The sequence below is a fragment of the Nipponia nippon genome, unplaced genomic scaffold (genome assembly GCF_047370975.1).
Source record: "Nipponia nippon isolate SJK-2023a ecotype South Korea unplaced genomic scaffold, ASM4737097v1 scaffold_4, whole genome shotgun sequence".
Taxonomy (NCBI): domain Eukaryota; kingdom Metazoa; phylum Chordata; class Aves; order Pelecaniformes; family Threskiornithidae; genus Nipponia; species Nipponia nippon.
The window spans coordinates 126,857,119-126,880,458 of NW_028262358.1; the positions used below are offsets into that span (position 1 = coordinate 126,857,119).

The 23,340-nt window shown below is 49.7% G+C and overlaps 2 protein-coding genes across 8 annotated transcripts in view; one reads left to right on the top strand and one right to left on the bottom strand.

Annotated features, from left to right (window-relative positions):
- LOC104011065 (E3 ubiquitin-protein ligase RNF19B) overlaps nt 1–21,520 on the top strand; it is a 34,816-nt gene extending 13,296 nt beyond the window's left edge. The window contains exon 12 of the mRNA XM_087776224.1: nt 19,355–21,520. Coding sequence (XP_087632350.1) covers nt 19,355–19,580 — 226 coding nt within the window. The 3' untranslated portion in view covers nt 19,581–21,520. The remainder of the gene's footprint in view (nt 1–19,354) is intronic.
- On the bottom strand, nt 236–23,279 carry PPM1G (protein phosphatase, Mg2+/Mn2+ dependent 1G). Of its 7 annotated transcripts, none has more exons than XM_087776228.1 (11): nt 22,446–22,563; nt 17,297–18,041; nt 17,061–17,130; nt 8,937–9,022; nt 6,877–7,009; nt 5,052–5,521; nt 4,482–4,619; nt 3,436–3,670; nt 1,821–1,950; nt 1,401–1,503; nt 236–966 (listed from the first exon to the last, which is right to left on the bottom strand). In XM_087776228.1, the coding sequence occupies exons 3-11, from the start codon at nt 17,086–17,088 to the stop codon at nt 766–768; spliced, it is 1,524 nt and encodes a 507-aa protein (XP_087632354.1). In that variant the 5' UTR covers nt 17,089–17,130; nt 17,297–18,041; nt 22,446–22,563; the 3' UTR covers nt 236–765. The 7 variants fall into 7 exon arrangements, with proteins under 7 accessions (XP_087632354.1, XP_087632356.1, XP_087632357.1 ...); XM_087776230.1 differs by having other exon boundaries at nt 17,297–17,514; nt 22,446–22,550; XM_087776231.1 differs by lacking the exon at nt 22,446–22,563 and having other exon boundaries at nt 17,297–17,357; nt 17,818–19,480.
- Nucleotides 23,280–23,340: the final 61 nt, after the last annotated feature.

The window sequence follows — 23,340 nt, forward strand, 5'->3', positions numbered from 1 at the left end:
TCTGTGTGCAACAGACTGTCCTCAGTTGAGCGATCTCCGGGTAATGGAGAGGGAACACCCCCAAGCACTGCAGCAGGGCTGGCGCTCTGCAACCACATGGCAGAAGCCAGCTGCTCCTTGTGAGCTGCAGACGCATCCCCCACAGTGCCCTGAGACCAGGGACAGACATTCTCCTCCCTATCCCATCTTCCTCAACCCCCACCTCCAGGAAAGAACCAAGGACCAAAAGTACAGCTACGTTTTCTGGGCTTTTAGTTTGAAAAAAGTATTGATTGAAAGTGTACAACAGAACAAGGTGTGGCAGCAGCGCCACAGCCAGATTGTTTCACAAATAAAACCAGAAAGGGCCTTAAATAATTGGGTGCAGATTAAAAAAACCTCAACAGTGAAAAAGTTCTTCCCTCCGAACAGAAATTCACAGGCACAGAAACGGGAACAACCACATGGAGACAATGGGGGGACATCCTCCTTCTAACCACAGGGCTCTGTGCTCACAGGCTGCCAGCTGCAGTGGGCTCCTGCGCTGTGGCTGGTGGCTGCTCCTGTGCGCAGCTCTGCCCTCGGCTCCCTCTGTGGAATGGTTACAGATGAACAGTGTGACATGCCCTTGCTAACCAGACCCGCCCCCCACCCCCCAACCAGGACACGGACAAACAAGGCCTCTGCTAAGGCTAAAAAAAGGACAAGACTTTGGAGTCTTGAGTTCAGCATGTTTAAGAAACAAGAGTCTGGTGAGCGCACAGCAAAGTCCCTGTGCGAGGCCTGCTATTCCAGCTTGGCCTTCTTGTTATCACCGCCATTCTCTTCTGCTGGTGCTGCCAGTGCTACCATGTCCTCCAGTTTCCGCTTCCCACTTTCAGCAGGTGGGTGTGTATTACGGGGTTTGAAACTGATAATGATGCAGGTCATGTTATCACAGCCAGTGCCATCCCCTGAGGTGTCTGGAGCCAAACACTGATCCAGCAGCTGAGGAGGGACAGGACAGGTTAGCAGAGAGCACAAACACAGCACTTTGAATAACCTGAGACCCTGGGCTCATTCTAGCAACTGAGAGTGGCTTAGGGCAGCCCCGGTGCGGGCTGGGCTCAAATGCTGTTTGCAGCCAGACAAGGGACAGAAACGGCCTCAGCAGCCCTGGTTTTCTGAAAGTGGACAGAAACTCCTTCAGCTTGACAGCAACCTAGAGGTCAGAAACACTGGTCAGGGTGCCAGTGCCGGGACCTGGGTCCCAATTCAGAGGCATCTCTGCTCCTGTTCCAGCCAGTGTTGCAGCCCATGTGCTGCAAGACACCCCAAGTGCTGAACAAACTAGTCTGATGGAGAGGGAGGGTAGAGTCAGGCACCAAGCCGGGATGCAGAAACACTGTGTGCTGAAGGAATGGTGAAGCTCTGGACCTTACCTCTTCTACAATGGAGGAGAGCGGCCTCAGGACTCCATTCTCATCCTTTTGGGTGATCTTGGACTGGATGAAATCCACCACTTCCTGGCTGCTCATCACATTCCTGCAGAGAGTGGAGAGGTCAGAAGGGCAAGCGAAGGAAGCAGTCGTGGCACAGTGTCCCAAGAAAGCCTCACTGTGGCAGGGAGCTGATGGGAACAAGGCTGCGTGCAGCGAGGAACAGGAGAGTTCAGAGCTCAACACACTGTGACATCCCTCCAGCTGAGGACAGCTCCTCAGGGGCCCAACTTAACTCTCTGAGGTCATGAGGAAAGAAGGGCTGATTAGCACCCAGGGCCCTTGGGACTTCCTGGAGCCCAGCTCCAGAGAAAGACCAGAATAGTGATGCCAAAGAGGCACAACTGCTCCCTCACTACTCACCAGATTCCATCACAGGCAATGACCATGAAGTCGTGGTCGTCATTTATTGTCAGCACTTTGATGTCAGGCAAGGCAGAGATCATTTGTTCTTCTGGAGGCAGATTCTTGTTCCGCTTGTAGAAGTGATCACCTGCAGTGGAGAGGAGGGTCAGTTTTTGCTGTGGTTGGGCCCTGGCAATGCTGCCTACCCTCAAACAGTGAGAAACACTGTCCTGCCAAAGGGCAACCCCAGCAGAATCGGAGTCAGTGCTCCCACAACCAGAGCAGATCAGGCTGTGGGTGCATCAGAGAAATCTGCCACATGTCCAAGGCATCAGCTTTGGTGAGCCCAACATGGTGTTACCATGCAATGATGGGAAAGAGGTGCCTTTGCCAGTTCAGCGTCTCTTCGCCCCAAACCAAGTGCCACTCCCCCACCTCCTGGGGCAACACCAGGCCAACAGCACATGGCATCTGGCAACACCGGCTGGGATCCTGCAGTAGTGCTCATGAGATGAGCTAGCCCATGTCTTGGAGCAGGATTTGCAGCTCACCCCAGCGCTAGCTTGGCTTTGCTCTGATTACGCTAGATGCTCATTTTCCAGAAGCTCAGGCTGTACAGAGCCAGATATTTCAGTGCAATGCCCACATCACACTGCTGGGTTCGGGTCTTCCCAAACCCTCAGTACCCAGAGCTCACTTGAGAAAACTGATCCTCAGCTCTGACTAGCAGGCTTATGTGGAATTACATCCTAGAAAGGGACTTCTAGGGCCACCGCAAAATAGTAGGTGGAAATGCCAGTGTCTCCCTAGATAAACAGACTCCTAAGTTTCTGTCCTGAACGTGTTTTTCTCTCTTTACCCTAGGATAATCATTTCAATGGTTTTGGTCTTTCTGCACAAGTACTCTTCACTCACATCCTTAGCTGCTGACATTTCCTTCTGTTCTCTGTGTATTTCCCAGTACATTCTCAGTGTTATTCACTACCCTTTCCTTAACGCCTCTCAGCATCTCATCTGCTCAGACTGTAGCCATTGACTGGGCCAAGACCTTGTTTGGCTGCTAACAGACATGCCCAGTCTCCTAAGCCATTAATTACTCCAACACTGCTTGTAAGAGACCAAAAGATGAGTGCAAACAGCAGTCAGGTGCTGCCTAAAGCACTGCAGCAAGGGGGATGGAGTTTGTGCAATTAAAAGACAAGGCTGGCTCAGGAACAACAGGCCCAAACTGCATTAAAGTTAGGTCCCCATGAAGCATACCAAGGTCCTTCAACAGCCTCCTAACAGGAAAAAATCTTGTTCAATAGTCAACAGTCTGTTTTTGAGACAGTTTTTATGAGGTGGTTTCTGACAACTCAGCTGTTGGCACAAGAGCCTTGGAGGCTTCACACACTCTGTCCCGTGCTGGAGCCTGGTAGGTGCTAGGTGTTGCTTTCCACTGATGTCTGCCAGTTTCATGGCCATTTCCTCTAATTAGACTGAAATCTCAACACATCAAATATTGAACAGGTTCTACTCATCATCCAGTTAAAAATTGTTCCTTAAACTTAGCAGCTGGCAAGCGCTGGAAGCATGGATGTCCTGAGCACAGCACTCAGGCCAGGCATGCCAGCGTTCACCCCGTCTTGCTCACCGATTGCCCTGGAGAGGTTGAGACCGCCATTCACTCTCCCATCCATGGTGACCTTGCCACCAGCGTTCTTTATCCTGGCCAGCTCCACCTCATCCTCTGGCTTGTGGTCATATGACATGTCGACAGCTTTGCCACCTTCTGACACCACGCATCGAGAGTCTCCAGCATTAGCCACAATCAGCTGCTTGCCCCGGATAAGCGCCACGACAGCCGTTGTCCCACTGTCAGAGCCAGGCTGCAAGAAACAAATGGTTTTGCTGAGACTTCTTTCTCTTGCTCCATATTGGGTCAATAAGGGAACCAGCATTAGCCACCACAGGCCCAGCAGTGCCCCAAACCCCAGGGTGCTGCATCTCACCCCTTCTTCCCATAAGCACACAGGGAACAATGGAGAAAAGCCTGAGGGAAGTGTGAAACACAGCAGAGTGTGTTCATTGAGAGGCAGGGTCAAGCAATACCTCTGTTCCAGCCTCACAAAGCATCAGTGGTTCAGGATTCTCCAGTGTTCAACATATCCTGCTATACCCTCAGCCCTAACGTGTTGATTCCAGCCCCAGTCCAGCTTGAGCAGAAGCCTCATTGCAAGCCAGGACATCTCTCCAAAGAGAAAAGGCCGGCACCTTGGAAGATGTAGTCCCCTTTTCCTGACATCCTGGGTCCCTGGCCCATCTGCCAGTACTGCCACGGGCTGAGGAGCCACAGCCTTGGCCTGGCAAAGAGCAATGCTCTGCCCAGGAGCAGCAGTGCCAGCAGAGCAGTCCTGCTACTGCCCTGTACTCTCCTTCCACACCAACCCCCACAGCGGTTTCTAAGCACAGCAAACCCAGCAGTGGGGTCAGCCTCTTCCAATCTCAACCTGCTGCCCAGATTCATGTCCTATCCCTCAGCCTTTTGCATAAAGTCAGGCTGTCAGCAGCTGTGTTCAGCCTCAGGAGAACAAAAGGGGTGTTTCATTCTCATCTGAATGGAAATAACTCCTTGCTGAGTACCCCCCAAGTGCCCTTGGCTCCACACTATGCTGCAGAACACAAGAACAGGGTGTGCACCTCCTCTTTCCCCTCCATGCCTGGTAACAACATTTCCTCCTCTTCATCCTCATCCTCCTCTGCTTCTTCAGTGTCATCTTCATCATCTTCATTCTCTGCCTCTTCACTACTGTAACCATCCTCATCTTCACTGCATTCCTACAAGAAACAAGAGATACCACCAGGAGTCACACAGGACACTTGCAGTGCCCTCCCCAGACAGCTGGTCCCTCCATCCTGGGGACAGATGATAAGTTCACCCCAGAAGACTGATGACCTGGTACGTTTTCCCCACACCTGATATCTACAATCAGAGCAGCTAATTTCAACTACTACAGTGAATAGAGGGATGGTGCATGCAGCAAGACCAAGGGCTATCCATTATGGCCGCTGCACAGATGAGGGTATGTTTCCTTCAGGGTTATCTAAACAATCCCCAACACTCCCATGAGATGGTCTCAAAGTATCAGCCTGAAAAACCTACTCCTAGGATACACCTAGGATGAGCCAGAGGCTCATAGCTCAAGTACCACAGTAAGCAATGCATTCTGCCCAGCCAGAAGGCCACTCTGTCCCAGCGCTGTTTCCTACCTCACTGTCTTCCTCCTCTTCCTCAACCTCATCTGACTCATCCTCACTGTCCTCAAAAAATTTGGATTTGGTTGTGCGCTGGGGCTTTCCCGTAGAGGAGCAGGAGGGCCCGGCCTCCCCAGTAGAAGAGGTGACGGCCTCGTCACCTTTGCCTAGTTCAGGCTTCTGCAGAGCAGGGCTGTTGCCTCCAGCGCTGGCTTTGTCTGAGGTGGAGGAAATACCCGTGATTTCTTCATCTGGCTTCCCATTCTTCCTCTCCTTGTGGTCGGTAAGCTCCCCTGGGTCAGCCTCTCCATTCATACTTGACTCCCCATCATGCTGCTTGCCTGTCCCCTCTGCAGCGTTCTCCCCAGCTGGAGCTAAAGACTTGTTTTTGAGGTTCTTGGTGCAGTTTTGTCCATAACGTGTGAGAAGCTCCTCAATGGTCATTGTGGCTTCTTCATGCAGAAGAGCAGCTTCCTCGTTATCCACTAAAAATGGAAAGGGGGAGGGAGTGAGGACAAAGAGGGTCAGAAAGCAGCATACATCATCATAGCAGCAGCTGTGCAGCACATGCTGGGTTCAGCAGTGAGCTGCCCTGACTGGAGGTTGCTATTGCAGACAGGTTTCAGCAATGCTCAACAGGCTGATCACTAGCAGGCACAGACAAACGCAGCCAGGCCTGCACTGTCCCACAGCTTCCAGGCGTTGCAGATGAACAACGCGCAAATGGCAGGGGAATGGCTTTTAACCACAGCCAATGCATGCAGTCTGAAAGTTACCCTAGTGCCTCCAGCCTCTGACGCTATCTGGCTGACTTGCAGGCAGCATGGAGCGTTTAAATTAGCTGTAAGGTTGGAGGGTAAAGAGCCTCATATTTCATGAGTGCAGGCTCATCGGAAGCTGTGGGGGAAGCAGACAGACCACCTTCACGTGCAGATTTGTTCATTAATACTGCAACCAGGAACAAGAAGTTTTTGTTATAGCAACTGCTCCATGAGCCTTAAGCACAGCGATCCCAACCAGCTGTAATCTAGACACTTACAGATGATAGAATAGCTTTAGGCAGTGAATGCCCTATCTCCCAAGCAGGACACTGGACACAAAACAGGATGACTTTCCCTAAACTATGAGCCAATGACCACCGTTTCCCTATTGACATCCCCTTGGTTATCATTTTCTTTGCTAATTAATCCCAAAAGGGAACAAAATACCCATATCCCAAATATTCCTGAAAGTACAGGACAAGAAGAAGAAAAACCCAACCAACCAACAAACCACTTTGTCCCTGTCAGCTGGAGAATGAGGGCCAACAAATTCAGCATTTTCAGACCAACACAGTGTTCAAGGTGACGGTATCGCTTTACATCTGCTTCAAGGCTAGTCACAAGATATTCAGCCGAGAGCAGCACAGGATTCCATCCTGGGATTTACCTTCTAGCTGGCTTCATGGTCTGGCAACTACTTGCTGGTGGAAAAGCACACTTGCTTCTTTGTGCGAAAAAGAATTGCTGAAGAGACCAGGATCTACTTCAATCCTACCTGCAGCTGGTGTCTGTCACCAGCCCGAGAGCGCTAAGCACTGGACATCATACTGTTTCACCTCACAATTTCGCCTACTTCTCAGCTCAGAGGTTTCTGACATCCTAGAACATTAAGCTACCACATGAATGAGAACTCCCCTAGCACCAGCCCAAAGCAATAAACAGGGCGGCAGTTCAACTCCAGCTGAATTTTAACTGAGACATTTGGACAGAAAACCTTCTGCTAAAGGAGACCTGGCCCAACTGCTCTCAGTCCCTGGCCTGGAGCTGCAGTCTTGTCTATTCAGTGGCATCTGACTTACCATCATCTTCATCAGCAACTTTTTCCTTCTCATCTTCATCATCTTGGGGTCGCCCAGCCATCTGGGAGAGCTCTTTAATCACCTCCTCAGTGGTGAGCTTGGCATCTATGGCTAAGAAAGCATCTTCCAGGGCCTACATGTGAACACAGACACGAGAGTGTGCACAGTTTCATCTTCCTTACAGGATGCCTGCCTGTCATGCTGTACAATCAAGTCTCTTCCAGAACAACACACCATACATAATCACAGAATGGCTGAGGCTGGCAGGGACCTCTGGGGTCCATCTGATCCAACCCCCTGCTCCAGCAGGGACACCCAGAGGCGGTTGCTGAGGACCACATCCAGACAGCTTCTGAATAGCTCCAAGGACAGAGACTCCATCACCTCCCTGGGCAACCTGTGCCAGTGTTCAGTCACCCTCAAACTGAAAAGTGTTTCCTGATGTTCAGAGGGAACCTCCCGTGGCCCAGTTTGTGCCCACGGCCCCTGGTCCTGGCACTGGGCGCCACTGGGAAGAGCCCGGCTCTGTCCTCTTGGCACCCTCCCTGCAGGTATTTGTAGCCATGGATGCCGTCCCCCTGAGCCTCCTCTGCTCCAGGCCGAGCAGCCCTGGCTCCCTCAGCCTCTCCTCACAGCAGAGATGCTCCAGTCCCTCAGCACCTTGGTGGCCCCTCGCTGGACTCTCTCCAGTCTGTCCGTGTCCCTCTTGTACTGGGGAGCCCAGCACTGGCCCCAGCACTCTGGGGTGGCCTCACCAGCGCCGAGCAGAGGGTAAAGATCCCCTCCCTCCACCTGCTGGCAACACTCTTCCTAATGCAGTCCAGGACTCCATTAGTCTCCTTTGCGGCAAGGGCGCATTGCTGGTTCATGGTCAACTTGGTGTCCACCAGGACCCCCGGGGCCTCTTCTGCTGAGCTGCCTTCCAACTGGGTGGCCCCCAGCGTGGTCTGGTGCTACGGAGTTGTTCCTCCCCAGGGGCAGGACTTTGCACTTCCCCCTGCTGAACTTCGTGAGGTTCCTGTCAGCCCGTTTCTCCAGCCTGTCCAGATCCCTCTGCACTACGGAGCAGCACGACCCTCTGGTGCGCAGCTGCTCCTCCCAGCTCGGTGCCACCTGCAGACTTGCTGAGGGTACGCTCTGCCCCATCCTCCAGAGCATTAATGAAGACGTTAAACGGGGCTGGGCCCAGTATCGACCCCTGGGGTACCCCAGTTGTTACTGGCCTCCAACTAGACTTTGTGCCACTGATCGCCACCCTCTGGGCCTGGCCGTGCAGCCAGTCTTCAATGCACCTCACCGTCTGCTCCGGCCCACACTTCCACAGCTTCTCTAGGAGGATCTTATGGGATGCCAAGTCGCAAGCCTTGCTGAAGCCCACAGAGGGCCTGGGGACAGAATAGCATTCAAAGCCCCTGTGGGAATGGCTCAGCATGCAGGCTCCTCTACTCAGCAGACAGGCTTATTGCAGTCAGTGAGCACAGCCAGCTTGGGATCAGCAAAGCACGATACTTGGGTGTTTCGGCTTAGAGCAAGAGCCACAAACTGATTTGTAAGCTATCCTCAGTCTAGATATAAATGGAAGTTCTGGAGAGACTGCCTTCCCCTCACCCACACTGCTACAGATCCCAGCACCAACCCACAGAATACCCGATGTCCGATGAGGCATTAGTACTATGAGGGAGAATTACAACAGAGGGATCGCTTGGTGGAAGCAAGATATGAACTAACCTCCCACCTCTGACAAAAGCTACCCCTGCCCCCCAAAAAACAACCCACCAAAACCACTCAAAGAACCAGCCCACACCTTTCACTGGAATGAGTCTGAAAATTAAAAAAAAAAAAAAGGCAAAAAAAGAAAGCTGGAAAATAGAATATTTATCTTTGAAAATACAATCAACACCTGGTGTACACTCCTAGAAACAAGGAAGGGAAATTAAAATGGAAGACACAGCAGACAGACCTTGGAGGGATAGGGCCCTCCACATAAGTATTAGGTACCTAAACATGGGCTTTCCTCTGCATTGGTGCTTACTTGTTTCAGGGCAGAGCTAGATTCCTACCTTTTGCAATTTGCCTTCCTTATAGGCCTTCTGGTCTTTGATTATCTCAGGAAGATACTTGGCACAGTACAGGGCAACTTCTTCTCCTAAAAGAGAGCAGAAATCATTTAAGGAGGCTGGTCCTCCCAGAAGCAAAACGCACTCTTGAGCAACTGAATTCCCGAGGCAAATCTTGGGACACAAACCAGAACTAGCCCAGACACAGAAAAGTCACACAGCAACAGACTGCTGGGGATCTCACTCACACCTCCCAGCAGGCTGCATCTCCAGAACAGCAGGATTTGCTGATGACCCCTTGCAAGCCTCAATGAATTCTTACCCATCAGGTTTATAAGCTTCCTGAAAGGGAGCTTAGGCCCATTTTGGCACTTAGGCCAACTGTTTATGCCCATCCTATCTAGGAAGCTCTATTTTCACACGTAAGCGCAGGTATGAACAACAAGCAGGGGAAAAGGGAAGCTCTTGGTCAAGGTAAGCTCTTTCTCAGAGCATTACTGACACCTGACGAGCAGCACAAAAAATTTTATGTATTCTAGTGTGTGTTCTAGACCAACGAAAATACGATGACAGAGCCTTGAGCTAAGCCTTTCAGGAAGATGGGGGTCCTCGTTGGCAGAGCAATCATCTTGGTACAGGAAGGTGTGCGTGTGCGCACGGCATGAGTGAATGGTGGCCAGAACACCAGGCTGCCGAAGGCACAGAGGATAACTTGGACTGACGGTCAACACCGCAAACCGAGTACCCACTCCTAGAGCAGCTAAAGATTTTTAAAAGCTGGAAACATTCCAGCAGCTCGGTAATTCATACTGTCAAGTATGCAACAGAGCACAGGAGACATCTTTTGTGATCATGAAGGTGCTATTAAGAGAGGAAGAAGATTAAACAGTGAGGGATTGTGAATTTCTGTAGTTCATCTCGGCAAGGGGGACCAGAAAGAACAGTGCAACTTGCAAGAGATCCATCTAGTAATTTAGGTTTTTATATGAGAGGCAAAGAACGATGTCAGGCATATGAACCTAGCTCACAGGTCACGAGAAAGAAAGAGTAGAGCTAGAAACTGAGCAACAAACTCAACGACAGCCACAGAAGAGTGGCAGAGAGGGGAGCAGGGCAGACCACAGGCAGGTGGGGGGGTCCAGCTGCAGGGTCCAGGGGCGTGCTTAAAGCTGTGCTGGATGAGCCGTTCTCACAGTCGAGAGACTCTGCACACTGCCCGCTTTGCTATAGGTAAAGGCAAGAGAGCCACCTGTGCTCCTTCCTCCTGGCTACAGAAGGAAGGTTTTTACAGTGGAGCTGTAACAGCCACTCAACTCTTGATCTCCTTGCTAGCACATCCCAGCTTCGCTCCCATTCTTCCAGCCAAACAGAGGCTGCGCAGGTAGCTGGGCATGAAGAGAAGTAACACACACAAGAGCAAAGCTCTGTGAAGGAAAGGGGAACAGGGGAATCGAGGGGAAGGTATGAGAAAGGTGGGAAGTAGCTAGCCATCAGCTGAGCGAGGGGAGAGGCAGGGGGAACACAGTGAGAAGTGAAAAGGTGGTGAGATTTGAGAGGAAGAAAGAGCGAGCAGACAAGGGACTTTTCAAATGTGCCTGCAGAGAAGGGATCAAGGCACCACTGACAAAGAACAGAAACCTTGCAAAACAGTTGCTGTTAAAATAGCACTACAAAAAGTTCAATGCTGCGGCTCTAGACAACAAAGACACGGAGCTCTATTCTGACCATGCTCTCAAAAATGCAGAGTGGGAGGAAAAGGGGGGGAAGGAAGATCACAGAAAAATAAGTGATCTAAGAGAGAAATAGGAGTGACCCTAGCATTTTAATGAGAACTTAAAAGGAAATACCAAGGTGACCTGACAATCACCTGACAATCAAAGGAAAATGGCAGAAAAAGACTTGCAGGATCTCAAATGAAGAGGACTGACAATTAACGTCCATTGACATGGGCTTATGGAAGCATACCTTGCCAATCCAACTCAGCATCTGCTCTTACAGATACTATGATTTTGCCTGATAAAACTAAGCATGCTGACGTAACAGATTTAGGTAAGGTGTATATAACTTGCATATATATAACATATATATGTATATAAGACAGCACTTTGCTTAAACTTTCAAGATAGCACATGCTGAATAAAGAACTGCCAACTACCAGTCATGAGATGAAACTGAACAAAGAATCACATGGGAAGACGTGTTTATATGCAGTCTTGAAGGACTGGCTCCAGATGATACTGTAATATTTTTATTAAAGAGCCCAAATAAAACAAAATTTCTATGAGAAAATTATAGACAGAGGAAGTGGTGAATAATGACAGTGATAGGTCTTCCAGATCACTTGATGAACTGGGGGGAGTGAGCAGGGGCTTCTCAGAGAGGTATGGCCACCAAGGAAACCATCTGCACAGTCTTGGACCACGGCAGAAAACCACCCAGCAGATGCGAATGCTCCATGAGATGGTCCTGGAACAACAGGCCAGGAGCACACTATGCGTGTCCTTTTATTTAGGCTGCTTTTACTTAGAGCATAAATTAGCAGGTCATAAAACAGTAGCCCTGAAGCACTTGCAGACAACATCGACAACTGCTACGTCCTCGCCTGTATGACAGGGATCGAGCGGACCAGCCTGGCCCAAAGGCAGCTGGGGCAGTTTGCTGCAGGGACACAGGGCTCTGCCACAGGCAGAGCTGTTCCAGGTGAGTTCCAGGACTTGGCCAGCACCTTGGTCGAGACCTAGATGTGACAGCAATGCGCTCCCATATAAAGGCTTGACCAGTAAGCGAGGCGGTGCACTAAGTGTGCATCAGCAGTCCGAGGAGGAGAAAAACCTAAGAAAACTGCAGGAATATCTCATCCCAAATGAGGAACTACCGAACAGGGAACAGGTCCACAGGTCCAGCGGGCTGCTGACACAACTGCTGGTCATCACAGGGGGCAGCTGCAGTCTCCTCCAGTTTCTCTTCCAACCTGCAATCATTCCTGCCTGCCCAATCTGGACCAGCATAATGGTGCTGACATCTCTCCCTCATCTCATTTTGACACTCTCTGGGGCACTGAACTGCATCATCCAGAGTGTATGACAGAGACACAGGTGGGTCATCTGCACGCAAGCCATGCAGTGCCCTGCAGCTCTTCAGAGGCTTCCCCAACGGTCTTAGACAAACGCTAAACAGGAACGGGGTGGGTAAAAGCCTGCATTGCTTGTACCAGATAAGTGTTCTGGCAGAAGAGCACTGGCCACAGCTACCTGCTGAGATCAGAAAGGGAGAAGAGAGTGACTGAAAGGCACCCCCTTCCCTGCCCAGCGGGGTCTGCAGATGAGGCAGCAGCTCTGTGCAATCTGTGCTACTGGAAGCAGCTCACAGATCTAGTAATACCAGCACGGACACCTGATCACCCACCAGATGGAAAAGATGACCAAACTTTGTAATCTTTCTGCCACAGCTAGGGACAAGGGATTTTCTTCACAGCAACAAGTAGCTTGATCCAAGACAGTCGCCAACAGCTTTGCAGCCTTGGGCCCAGTACATCCCCTGTAAGCAGGCAGGGCATAGGACTGGAGCACAGGCTGCAGGAAGATGCTTTCCACAAGCCTGCCAGCACCGCACAAAGCAATGCAATAAAGATCTTGCTCTGTCACCACAGAAGCAGGAAGCCAGCCCCAATATGAAAAGCTTTGGCAGTTAAACAAGCCATTTCTTTGAAACAGGGACACTGAGATTAAATAGGGATCCAGGAATGTCCGAGGTGCCTGACTGTGGCTACCCAAAGACAAATTACTGTAAGAGAATTTGTAGGTGCCACAGAAGACAAGAAAACTTTGCTGCTTCCCGTGCAGCTCCAGCACAGATGTCACAAAAGACATTTCTGCTGCAAACTGATGAGGCTTCAGACAGGACCCTTTTGCCAGTCTCCTAGACTTCCCTCTTCATCGGCTGCAGCTCACCCTCAAACCAGGCCACCCTCTATAAGCAGAGCTGGTCATGGTGGTACCTCGTCTCCCTTGCCCAGAGGATACAAAGGTGACCACTTACAGCGTTTTAATCAAAACATCTAGAAAAACAAGATTCTCCTTTGGAGTCCTCTGCAAGGAGGTAGCAAGAGAAGGATGAGTGCATGAGTACAATACAGCACAGCAAGGTAAATGTGAGGAACAGCCACACAGGCTCTTCCCCTCACTAAGGTGGGCAAGACCACAGGACTAACTCCCCGGGGGAAGGAATGAAGTCTGCTTCTTGTACCTTCCAGACCAAGCTCTACACACTCCAAGGTGCATTTTAAACTGCAACAGGAGTCCTGGCGCTGACAGTTTTAGGACAGCAGGGAAAAGAAAACCTCACGATTTCCACTTCTTCACATTTCCCCAAGAAGCAGGACAGAGGAGAAACAGAGGTACAAAAGTAGGCCTTGGTACCCAGGGGTGTGGAGTGCCTTCAGCTGTCAGGGACTTCAAAAGCTTCAGGGGCTGAACACTTAGAGAATACAATTACTCACATATAATCACAATACATAACCAACAATGAATCCAGGATCACATCTTCCTCATCTCCAGTGTGAAACCCACTGTAAAATTCTCAAAGTCTGTCATAAGTATCTGGAGCATTCTCCAGAGCATGTACTTTTATGTTCCTACAAAATTACAAAAAGAGACCACTTTTGTTTGCAAGAGAGCATGTGGAGTTTTCAGCATGTCTGAAAGACCACGCAGAAAGGCGGAAGCATACGCGCGAAAGTTCAGGCCTCAGACCATATTTCTGCGCGGCTAGATGCCACTGCCAAAACCCATGTCTGATTCAGTTTGAAAAGCAGGAGTCACATTCAGATGAAATACGGAACAAAGTCAATTTATCTCAGCATTTCAGGCAAGGCTGGCTCCAGAGTACCTAAGACCCAGCTGGAATCTCACTGCAGTACGATTTCTCTATCTCCAGGAGCACAGGCTTGAATATGACAGGTGAAGACAAGAATGGGCAGCAGCCTCAGGGCAGAAACCTGGGCAAGAAAAAGGCCTCCAGAGATACAGGTTCCTAGATCAAATCCTTTTCAGTGCACGTACATGCACAAACCCATCCTATCTCATCTTCACAAGGCTGACGGTAGATCCCACTCCAAGATTTGATCTGTATTTAGACACAAACACACCATTTCAACATAAAATAAAGAAAGCTTAAGAGTCAAATAACAAACAAACTAGCTAACAACAAGTATCACAGAATCCCTATGGATTGGAATACTATGCCAAAACAGGAAAAGAAAAAAATTAAGGCCAGAGTATTAACTCCCACCCTGAGACAATGACGGGGAGGCAGAATGCTAAGGCAGATCAGAGGGCAAGATGACCAAGAACAGGGCAAGAGAGATCCATCGCTCTGCATACAAACTGGAAAGAAATTACAACAGGGCTTGCTGTATTCAAATTAAACACCCTGGTAGGAGCAAAAAGAAAACCTCACTATGATAATACTGACTGCTGAAAAGGGGGAGTTACGTGTAAATGAGGACACTTTAAATTAAAAGGAAATGAAAAGAAACAGCTAAAAGGATAAAGTATGTGTAGATAGCAACAGAAATTGATCAGAAACACCATACTGGAGGTGCAGAGTACCTGTATATCATTCTCAAAGATTTGCGAGCAAGTAAATAGGCAACTGGGGAAGGCAAAAAAACAGCAGCATCTTTCAAAAACTGGAGGTCTTGTCCACAGGGGGAAAACATAAAAGAAAAAATGATGAGTGAAATGGAAAGCTCAATATGAAAAAGAAAGTCCAAACCCACCCTTTTTCAAGGGACACAATAATAAAAGCTTTTCCCAACCTGCCTGGAGGGGGAAGTTTACCGAAGAGTTTAAGGCCGATAGATGAGCAAGGTATAAAAGAAAAGCTAAATTCATTCTTTGCTCTGGCAGCTAATAAAGCTTAGAGATGCTCCCACCCTAAAACCTTCTTTACATGGGACAGACCTGAGGAATTATTTAAAACTAAAGAACTAATGCATCAATAAAATCATACAAAAGTAGGCATGGGCAAAAGTTGATCTTCAGGGTCAGGTTCAACTATACCCATATCTTTCCTGGTAAGGTTTGTCTAGGAAGAGCTGTAGAGAGTCAATCACTGGCAATATAAAACACCAGTTAGAAAACCATGCCAGTGCTTTGCCATTCTGGTTAATGCCTCTCCCTAATGCCTACCTTGAGTCTTTCCTCTTGTATTTTAAAAAAACCAAATTACTTCATGTCCTACACTAATGGGAATGTCATAAGACTGTCAAAAGTCTTTCTAAAATAGACCTTCCTGTTAGCTGAGAAACTAACACACTGATCTTGAAGAATAGATTGGTTTGATATTATTCATTCTTGACCAGTTTTTGCTAGCTGCTACTTATCTTCATATCTGCTAGATGCTTACAAACAGTTTCTGAATTCCCGCAAGAAGTAACATTAAGTTGAAGAGTTGCTAAATCCCTGTAGCCTTTTTCCTTTGTCCTCTGCCTTTCAAAACCAACCCATCATCCCAATGTTCTCAAAGATAATCTTAGGATATCAGCAGCTGCTCAAACCAGGTCTCTGCACACTCTAAGATGAAGTTCAGGAGGAACATAATTTCAAAACATTTAATCTAAATGCTTCAGACTGAGACCATATCTTCTGAAGAACTACTAGTCAGCTACCTACTCGGGCTGACCTTTTTAATAATGACTATTGCAAAAAAAGGTCTTAAACTCTTATTTACAAGTTGGTAGAATTAAATAACCCACTTCTAAAGAAACACAAGAAATCATGAACTGCAGTACGTAATCTTCCACTTGAATCTGCTCTGTTATCAGAGAAACAAAAGGCGTACCTATCATACCAAAAAATAAATTTAAAAGCCTCAGAACAAAGCAGAAAACACTTATGTCACAATAAATTCACAGTATCTCTGTAACTTGAAAGCTACAGGCAGTTCTAGTCAGCCTAACTAAAACATGTTGCAGAACTACACTATGTCCAAAAACAAAGAAAGAGATAAATATAATCAGAGCTGTGGTACAATATAATGTTTGGAATCCGTGGCTATATCCAACAACAGTAGCCTAATGAGTTCCATGGCCCAGGCATTTCATCATCTATGCTAAAAATTACTAGAATGATCCATGGTGCAATTTTGGCACAAGTTAGTTAGCACTCTCATAATTTCTAGACACAGTTCAGGACCTAGTATGAACCAGGGACCAACAGTCAGTTTGGATGCAGCCACACTATATTAAATGCTAAGACAGTTTAATAGCATCAGCGTGGCCAGACTGTGCCAATTGACCTCAGGTCCAGAAAATGGGTGCTGCTGTTATTAAATAACACAGATCCAGCTGTATGACCAGAGACAAGTCTAGGACTCTTCTGACTGGAAGAAAGGACGTGGAGTCCGAAATTACGAAAGTGAAAAGTGCTAACGCAGTGATTACTTGTTAATTTCTCATAAGTGTTGGGGATTTTGCAGTAAAGTTAACAGGCAGCAGATTTAGATTGAAGCCTTTTTTCAAATAATAAAGTTCTATACAAAACATCCTATGCAAATAACCACCGAACATATAAACCTGGTTTAAAATTCAATTAGACAAATTCATGAAGGGTTAGTTCATCAAGAAGACTTGAGTGTGCCTATAAGATCAAATGGCTGCAACCCCTACCTCAGAGAGCCCTTAAGTGGGGAACGGAAGCTGGGAAGGTATGGCAGGGAATGGATCTGCCTGTTCTGTTTTTTCACTCTTTCCTTGGGCAACCGGTACTGGCAACCACCAGAAGATACTGACTAGAGTCAGATCTTTGGTCCAATCTCATGCAGTTTTTCTTACTGCCACTCTTCTGTGACTATCCTGTCTAGCTTATTCACCAAGAAAATAGCCATTCTTGAAAGTTTTAGAAGACAGAATGCAAATCTCATTTCAATTTCATATCAACCCATGACCTTCCTTCTAGAAACCCTAAGAAACTTTCAGAACCTTAGTCAATGATACCTATTCAAAGAAAATGCTTCCCAAGAAGGAGCAAGATTTCTAATGATAGATAGATGCTTGCCCCAGCAGCCACTGAGCAATCTAGAAGAGCCACACCGAAGGACTCTGGAGAGAAGAGTGGATGCAGTTACCTCCGTGTCCATCGTAGACTGAGAACATGGCTGTTTCACTGTCCAGCTCGGGTATGCAGTTGTGTGCATCCTGAAAGAGAGAGCAAAAGTCTGGAATGACATGGACTGCACTAGACCCCCACAGGGAAGTGGGAGAAAGGAGCAGGGAGGCTATGAGCACTGACGCAGGGATTCTCAAATACGGAGGGAGAGCAAGAACAGTAAGAAAGCCTCCTCTCACGTTCTGAAAAGCTTACCTGGCGAGCACTCGTCTTCAAAGAGGGGGCATGAATCTTTCATGTTACGGTGCTCTCTGTGCTAGAGCAGTAACACAGCCTTGTCACCATGAGATTGTACTGGAAACCCCTTCAGATCCTCAGGACAACTCCTCTAGATATGGCCAAGCTCGAGCCAGAATCACATCCCTCTGCTCACGGTACTTGTGATGCCTGTGTTACTGCAGTAGCTCACAGTCCTTAAAGAACAGGAGGCAGCAAGCTGTGCTCTATTGCACAAACTGGTACCTAGGCTAAGGGCTGTCTAGTCAAGCGTAACTACAGAAATACAAGTTATACTGGTGCAGATACACTGGCAACTTCCCCCCCACAGACAAATGCAACTGGCTCAGGGTCACCCGTGGAGTCTGGCTGTTCCCACAGATGCTCTCTTCCCCAGTTCTTCCCAAACAAGAGCCATGCAAACCAAAAAGCCACTCTGATGCACTGACCAAGCCAGAAGGTCAAATATGGAGCTCCCTGACCTCATGCCTTCAACCAACCGTAGTTTTGCCTTTGCTTGTCCTGGTGAATATGGTCACAGACAGCAACAGTTGTCTATCTGAACAGCCCGATGAAAAGCAGTCTTGCAGGACACGGGACTACCACATCCAGTGCGAACAACCAACCAGGCTGGAAAACCTTCTCTTGGGACAAAGGCTCCTTCGTGCTCTTCTTGCCACATGGGATGCTCCAGGAAGGCACTGCTGGCCTCAGGCACAGCTACCTGACAAGCAAGGCAAAGAGCCGGCCTTCTCTCAAGTGTCTTTTAATCAGTGAATCAAAGGACAAGCAACCAGTCAACTAGCAGTGCAAAAACCTAAGTACCAACCCAGGTATCACTTCCTAAGGTAAGGCATACATCTTGGTTCTGGCAACTGTCCAGAAACCCTGAGAATCTCCGAGGGCAAACTGGAGGGAAGGTGTGTCCCAGGGGCGTTTTGGGCTTAAGTATCAAACTGCATCCAGCCTTTCCCTGTGCGTGCTCCCAAACTACAAAGATCAACAACATATAAGCTATATACACTGAACAACCTTTCGCTCCACAAGGTCTCACAAGAGCAGTGGACTTTGAAGAAGGCACCACCCAGATTTTACAGCCAGGTGCCTGACCTCTTTCACCCTATGGGTAAGCAGACCGAACTTGGCTATTGCAATGCAAAGCCTAGAGCTGATGGATGGACTGAATCTTTCTCTTAAACCCTCCCCCCTGCCCAACTAATCTCCTAACATTCCTTAAAGTTCAAGCCCTAACCTACCAACTTACAGCCTGACTGCACCCCACATGCTTTTGTTCAAGAACAATCATGTGATACTTTAAACAACGTGATCTAGTCTCTTTGCTGTGGTTCAAGTTCATCACTATAAAGTTAAACGTGCTACAGTTGCCCCAAAACACTGTGCTTACTCCAAGACAGCTGGCTCAAAGATTTGGATGTGTCCATATTGCCAGCCATAACCCAAAATTTCTACATACACACACAACTACATTTGCTGCACAGCCAAGCAACTGCTCAGCTCTTTTACTATTTTATTGTAAGACTCCTTGGATAAGAGCTCTTAACCCTCTGGAGTCCCACAATCTTATAAGGAAAGTCCATTCCCCTGCAATTTCTACCAAGTGCTAAGGAAAACAGAAAAAGAAAGGTTCTGGGTTAGTGCAATGAAACTCCTGAAACTGTGATGAAAACAGTGTCTGAACAGGCAAATTCCAATCTTAGTTCAAAATGAAAAAAATTACTCTGAATTATAATGTAGGAAATTTAACCAGAGAGCTCACTGGAGATCGCAAATGAAAATAAGAATAAGCAAAGAACCAGCATTTTTATGCTCACTGTTCAGAGCATTTAAACTCTTCCATTACTCTCATTCTCACTCTTCTCTGTACCATAACCTAGTGAGACAGCAAAACCACAACAAGGTACCTGGGATGAGTCCCAGGTGACTAAACAGGAGTTTAATTAGAGCAAGTAATGCAAATGCTGCTGGGGAGGAAACCCAATATTGGCAGCAAAAACGGTCTCTCTACTCCATTTGCAGAGCACTCACCGCAACTTGTCCTGACCGCGGACCAGGGTGCTGCAGTCAAGGAGGGCAGACAAACAAGGCCAGCACGTGTTGGCAGGAGACAGTTCAGCTCCCACGCTGCGCACAGGGCTTGCTCTACGCTGCTCTGAGCAGGAGTGCTAGCGGCTCCAGAAGCCAGGCTGCACACCAGTCCCTGGCGTTTTCAACACTAAGAGCAGTTCAGGAAGCATCCGGTTGACCACTAAGACCACCTTGCGCTGCCAGCACAACAGGCTGTCAGTTACAAGTCTCCATCCCTGCTTCCAGGCCTGGTAAGCTGTCTGCGGCTATTGTCCTCCAAGTAACCTCACACTCTTCAGACTGAGCAAGAGCTCATAAAGCCTAGATGCCAGCTTTCTGCTATCTGGTCTTCCCCTCAAGGGTGGCATGATTCTAAGTCTCCCTCAGCTACCCCAGTGGTTACTATAGCAGTACGGAAAAACAGTGTGTTTGAAACATTAAACATCAAATTCAGTTGAAATCAGCAAACAAGTTAAAAATGAGAGTTAATTTGCCAAACTTTGAACCAAACTATTGCATTTTTTGAAGCAAGAACTTTTTTTCTGAGCCCAGGAGTGAAATGAAGCTGCACGCAGGGGTTGTTGTTGTCTCATCTTGGACATACGGTCAGAACAACACCAAAGAGCTCAGAGAGGCCCCATCCAACTACCTCCAAAGTGCCTCCTGCACCTTTCACTGCATCCCAAGCCCTCTTCTCTGTACCATAAAGCCACCTTCAGCTTTTTCTCTTTCCTTATTTGCTCATAGTACCTCACACTATTTTTTTTTGTATCCTTATCCTTTGGGTCCCTCATCTGCCCAAAGCATTTCCTTATTCACAAAGCAACCTCTCTGGAACGGACTTTTATTATCTTATTTCTTCAGAGCCCTGTATAACTACCCCACTTGGGGGCTCCAAAAATGTAAGTTAAAGGCAACAGACAACTCCTTTACACAGATTTCTACTACCTGAAAATGCCTGTGTCCTACCACTTGTACACTCTGACCGGCTTCACTAACATAACGCGTAACTAAACACTTAAGAGTAAACATTTGCTCAGAACTTTCTCCAAGTCTTGCAGAAGAGCAAAAGTATGATTAAAGATGAATAAAAGGAAAAAACACAAGACAAGACACAAGGAAGAACACATAGCACTGGAATGCAAGGAAATGCAACAGAAGTGTCAAATTCTGCTCAGCTGCATGTGAAACAATACATGTTTCTCTCCTATCACAGACTTAGAAGCAATTTGCAGCAGGTTCAACTTGTAACACAAGCATTCCTGCCGTCGTCTTATTTCTTGTGATAACACAGCTAAACCATGTCTACACCGATGTCCTCAGTATTGCTTCTGCCAACAGGGAGATAAGCCAAAGATGTTGGCTAGTGCAGAAAACACAGCTGCAAGCTCTGGGCCTCATCCAATTTCCATAAAGGTCAACAGCAGCAAGAACATACTTCAAATAAGTGAAATTACGAGCCAGTGTCGTACCTGTGAGAGGGCTACTTTAGTCCACCAGCATTATAAACAGGGGCAACTCTCTGCTCTGCCTCATCCAAGCCTGTCTCCTTAAAACACTTTCAGCCTCTGTGCACCAAGGGTGCCAGAACACTTCCTACATTCAGCCTCTTACAGATGTAATCGCCTTGCAAAGATTATACTGCACATCACCTCAGTGTTCCAGTAATGCCTCTCTGCCACCATTTCACCCCTCCAGAGGTCACCAGGATGGAGCAGCTGAGACACTATCAGTCACAGCCAGCTGAGCACACACATACTCTGAGTGTTTCTTAAGAGCACAAGCACCAATTCTCCTGCCTCATCTACCCTGGAAACTAGAGCCGATGGTTTCACAAAGCTCTGATGCACACAGAAAAGAGGAAACACCTGGTTGCTGTTTTGTCACCAGTAAGACTGCTGTAACATTTCAGTAGCGGTAAAGTATCTGATAGCGTGGCTCATGAAACCATATTTGCAAAAAATCAATCCCTGACAGTCTGAATGGGACATCCTTCCCAAACTAGCCAAAGGGCTACAAAGAAGAAAGCTGCTTTACCATGTTCAGAGAAGATGTACCCTGGGGGGGCTGCAGGGAGCAATATCAATCCTTATCTAATTTAGCTTGTTTGCTGGCTGCCTGGAAGGGAAAATAAACCAGCACATTAATGGTACTCAGAGGGTGTTAAATTCAAAGAACAAGTAACTGCTGGCAAGGCAGAGAAGTAGTCCCAGCAGCTCGATATTGTCCTTCTACAAGCAGCTTTACAAAGTCGTTCCAACAGACTCCCCCACTGGGAGGAGTGTGGGCAAACACCTGGCTCCTGCAGCCAGATACTTCTCTTGCGGTAACTCGTTTGCCCCATAATGAGCCTAGCTGATAGGATGGTAAAGCCAGGACTGGCCACAGGAGACTGAGGGCAGCAATGGAAATTCCTCCAATAAATTTGCCTAGAAAAAAAAATAAAACCAGGGAGAAAGAGAATAGAGAGAGACTGACTTCACTTCTGCCTGGAAAGAAAAGCAGGGATTTTGCCTGAGAATTGTTCATTTGCTTTCATTCGGTGCTTCATCCCAAGCACTAAACTGTCCTTTCTGCCACTTTTTAACCCAAGCCTCTAGTTCCCTGCCGGGATTTCTCGGGCTGTACGTGCCAGGAGAGCCCCCGACGAGAAACCGTGCGGTGCTCCCGCGAAGCGGGGCGACTGTCCAGCAGGTCACGGTGGGAGCTGGGACAAGCGGCAGCCTACGGGCATTCCGGCAAGGCCAGGGTAGCCCCAGGAGAGGCAGGCCCTCCCCGCCCCGACGGGAGCCTCAGCGCCTCGCACCCGCGGGAGGGAGGGACCGCCCGCCCCGCCCCGTCCCCGACCCTCCGGTGGGCGACGGCGGGGCCGCCGCCCGCCCGCCCGCCGGCGCAGGACACCAAGAAAGGGCCGGGAGAGAGGGAAGCCTCCCCGCCCGGCTCGCAGCTGCAGCCGCAGTTCCGGGGGCTCCGCGGCAGCCCGGAGCCGCCAGGCCCCCCCGGGGAGCGGCCGCCCGCAGCCCGCGCCCGCTGCCCCGCTCACCTCCATGGAGACGCGCCAGCCCTGCATGGCGCTGAAGCCGAAGTGGAGCGGGCGCGGCCCGAGCCCGGCCCCGTCCCCCGAGCTCTTCACCGTGTTGGGCTGCGACAGGTAGGCGCCCATGGCGTCGCGGCGGCCTCCGCCGGCGGACCCGGCCCCCGGCGCGGCGGCCCTGCGCGGAGGGGCGGCGGCGGGTGCGGCGGCAGCCGGGCCGCGCGCGACCGGACCGTACCGGGCGGCACCGGAGGGCGCGAGCGGCCCAGCGCGGGCGGCGAGGCAGCGAGGGCAGCGGAGCCACCCACCGACGAGCGGAAGTCGCGCGGCCGGAAGCGCGGGCTATAGAGTCGCCACGGGGGGACGGCGCTCAGCCCGCGCGGCCGCGGCACGGGGGCCGGAAGCGCCTACCATAGAGACGAGCGGCGGCTAGCGCGGCACAGGAGCCGGGAGCGCGCTCCGCTCGGCGGCCTCAGACCCACAGGGCTCGGGCGTCCCCCCGCTCGCCTCTCAGCGGTGCGGGGGCCCCGCCGAGACCGCCCGCCACGGCCCGCCTCCGGCCGCGAGCTGCTCTGCAGCTCCCCTACTCCCAGCGCCGCGGCCTCCCCCGGGCCCGGCCCGGCCGCACTCCGCGGACTGGCGCGTAGCCCTTCAGAGGCCAGCTCGCCCTGCCGCCCCAGACAGCGGCGCTCGGAGCACGCTCATCATGTGGCCAGGAGGGGGAACGGGGGACTGGCGGTGCCGCCGCCCGCCTGTGGCACGGGGCAGCCCCGGGCTCGCCCTCACGGCGTGCGCCCGGAGCCCTCCCGCCCGCGAGAGGAACGCCGGCGCCGGGCGAGAGCCCGGCGCGCCCCCGCGCCCTTTTATAAACTTAGCCCCGCCCGCCGACCAATCAGCGGGGGAC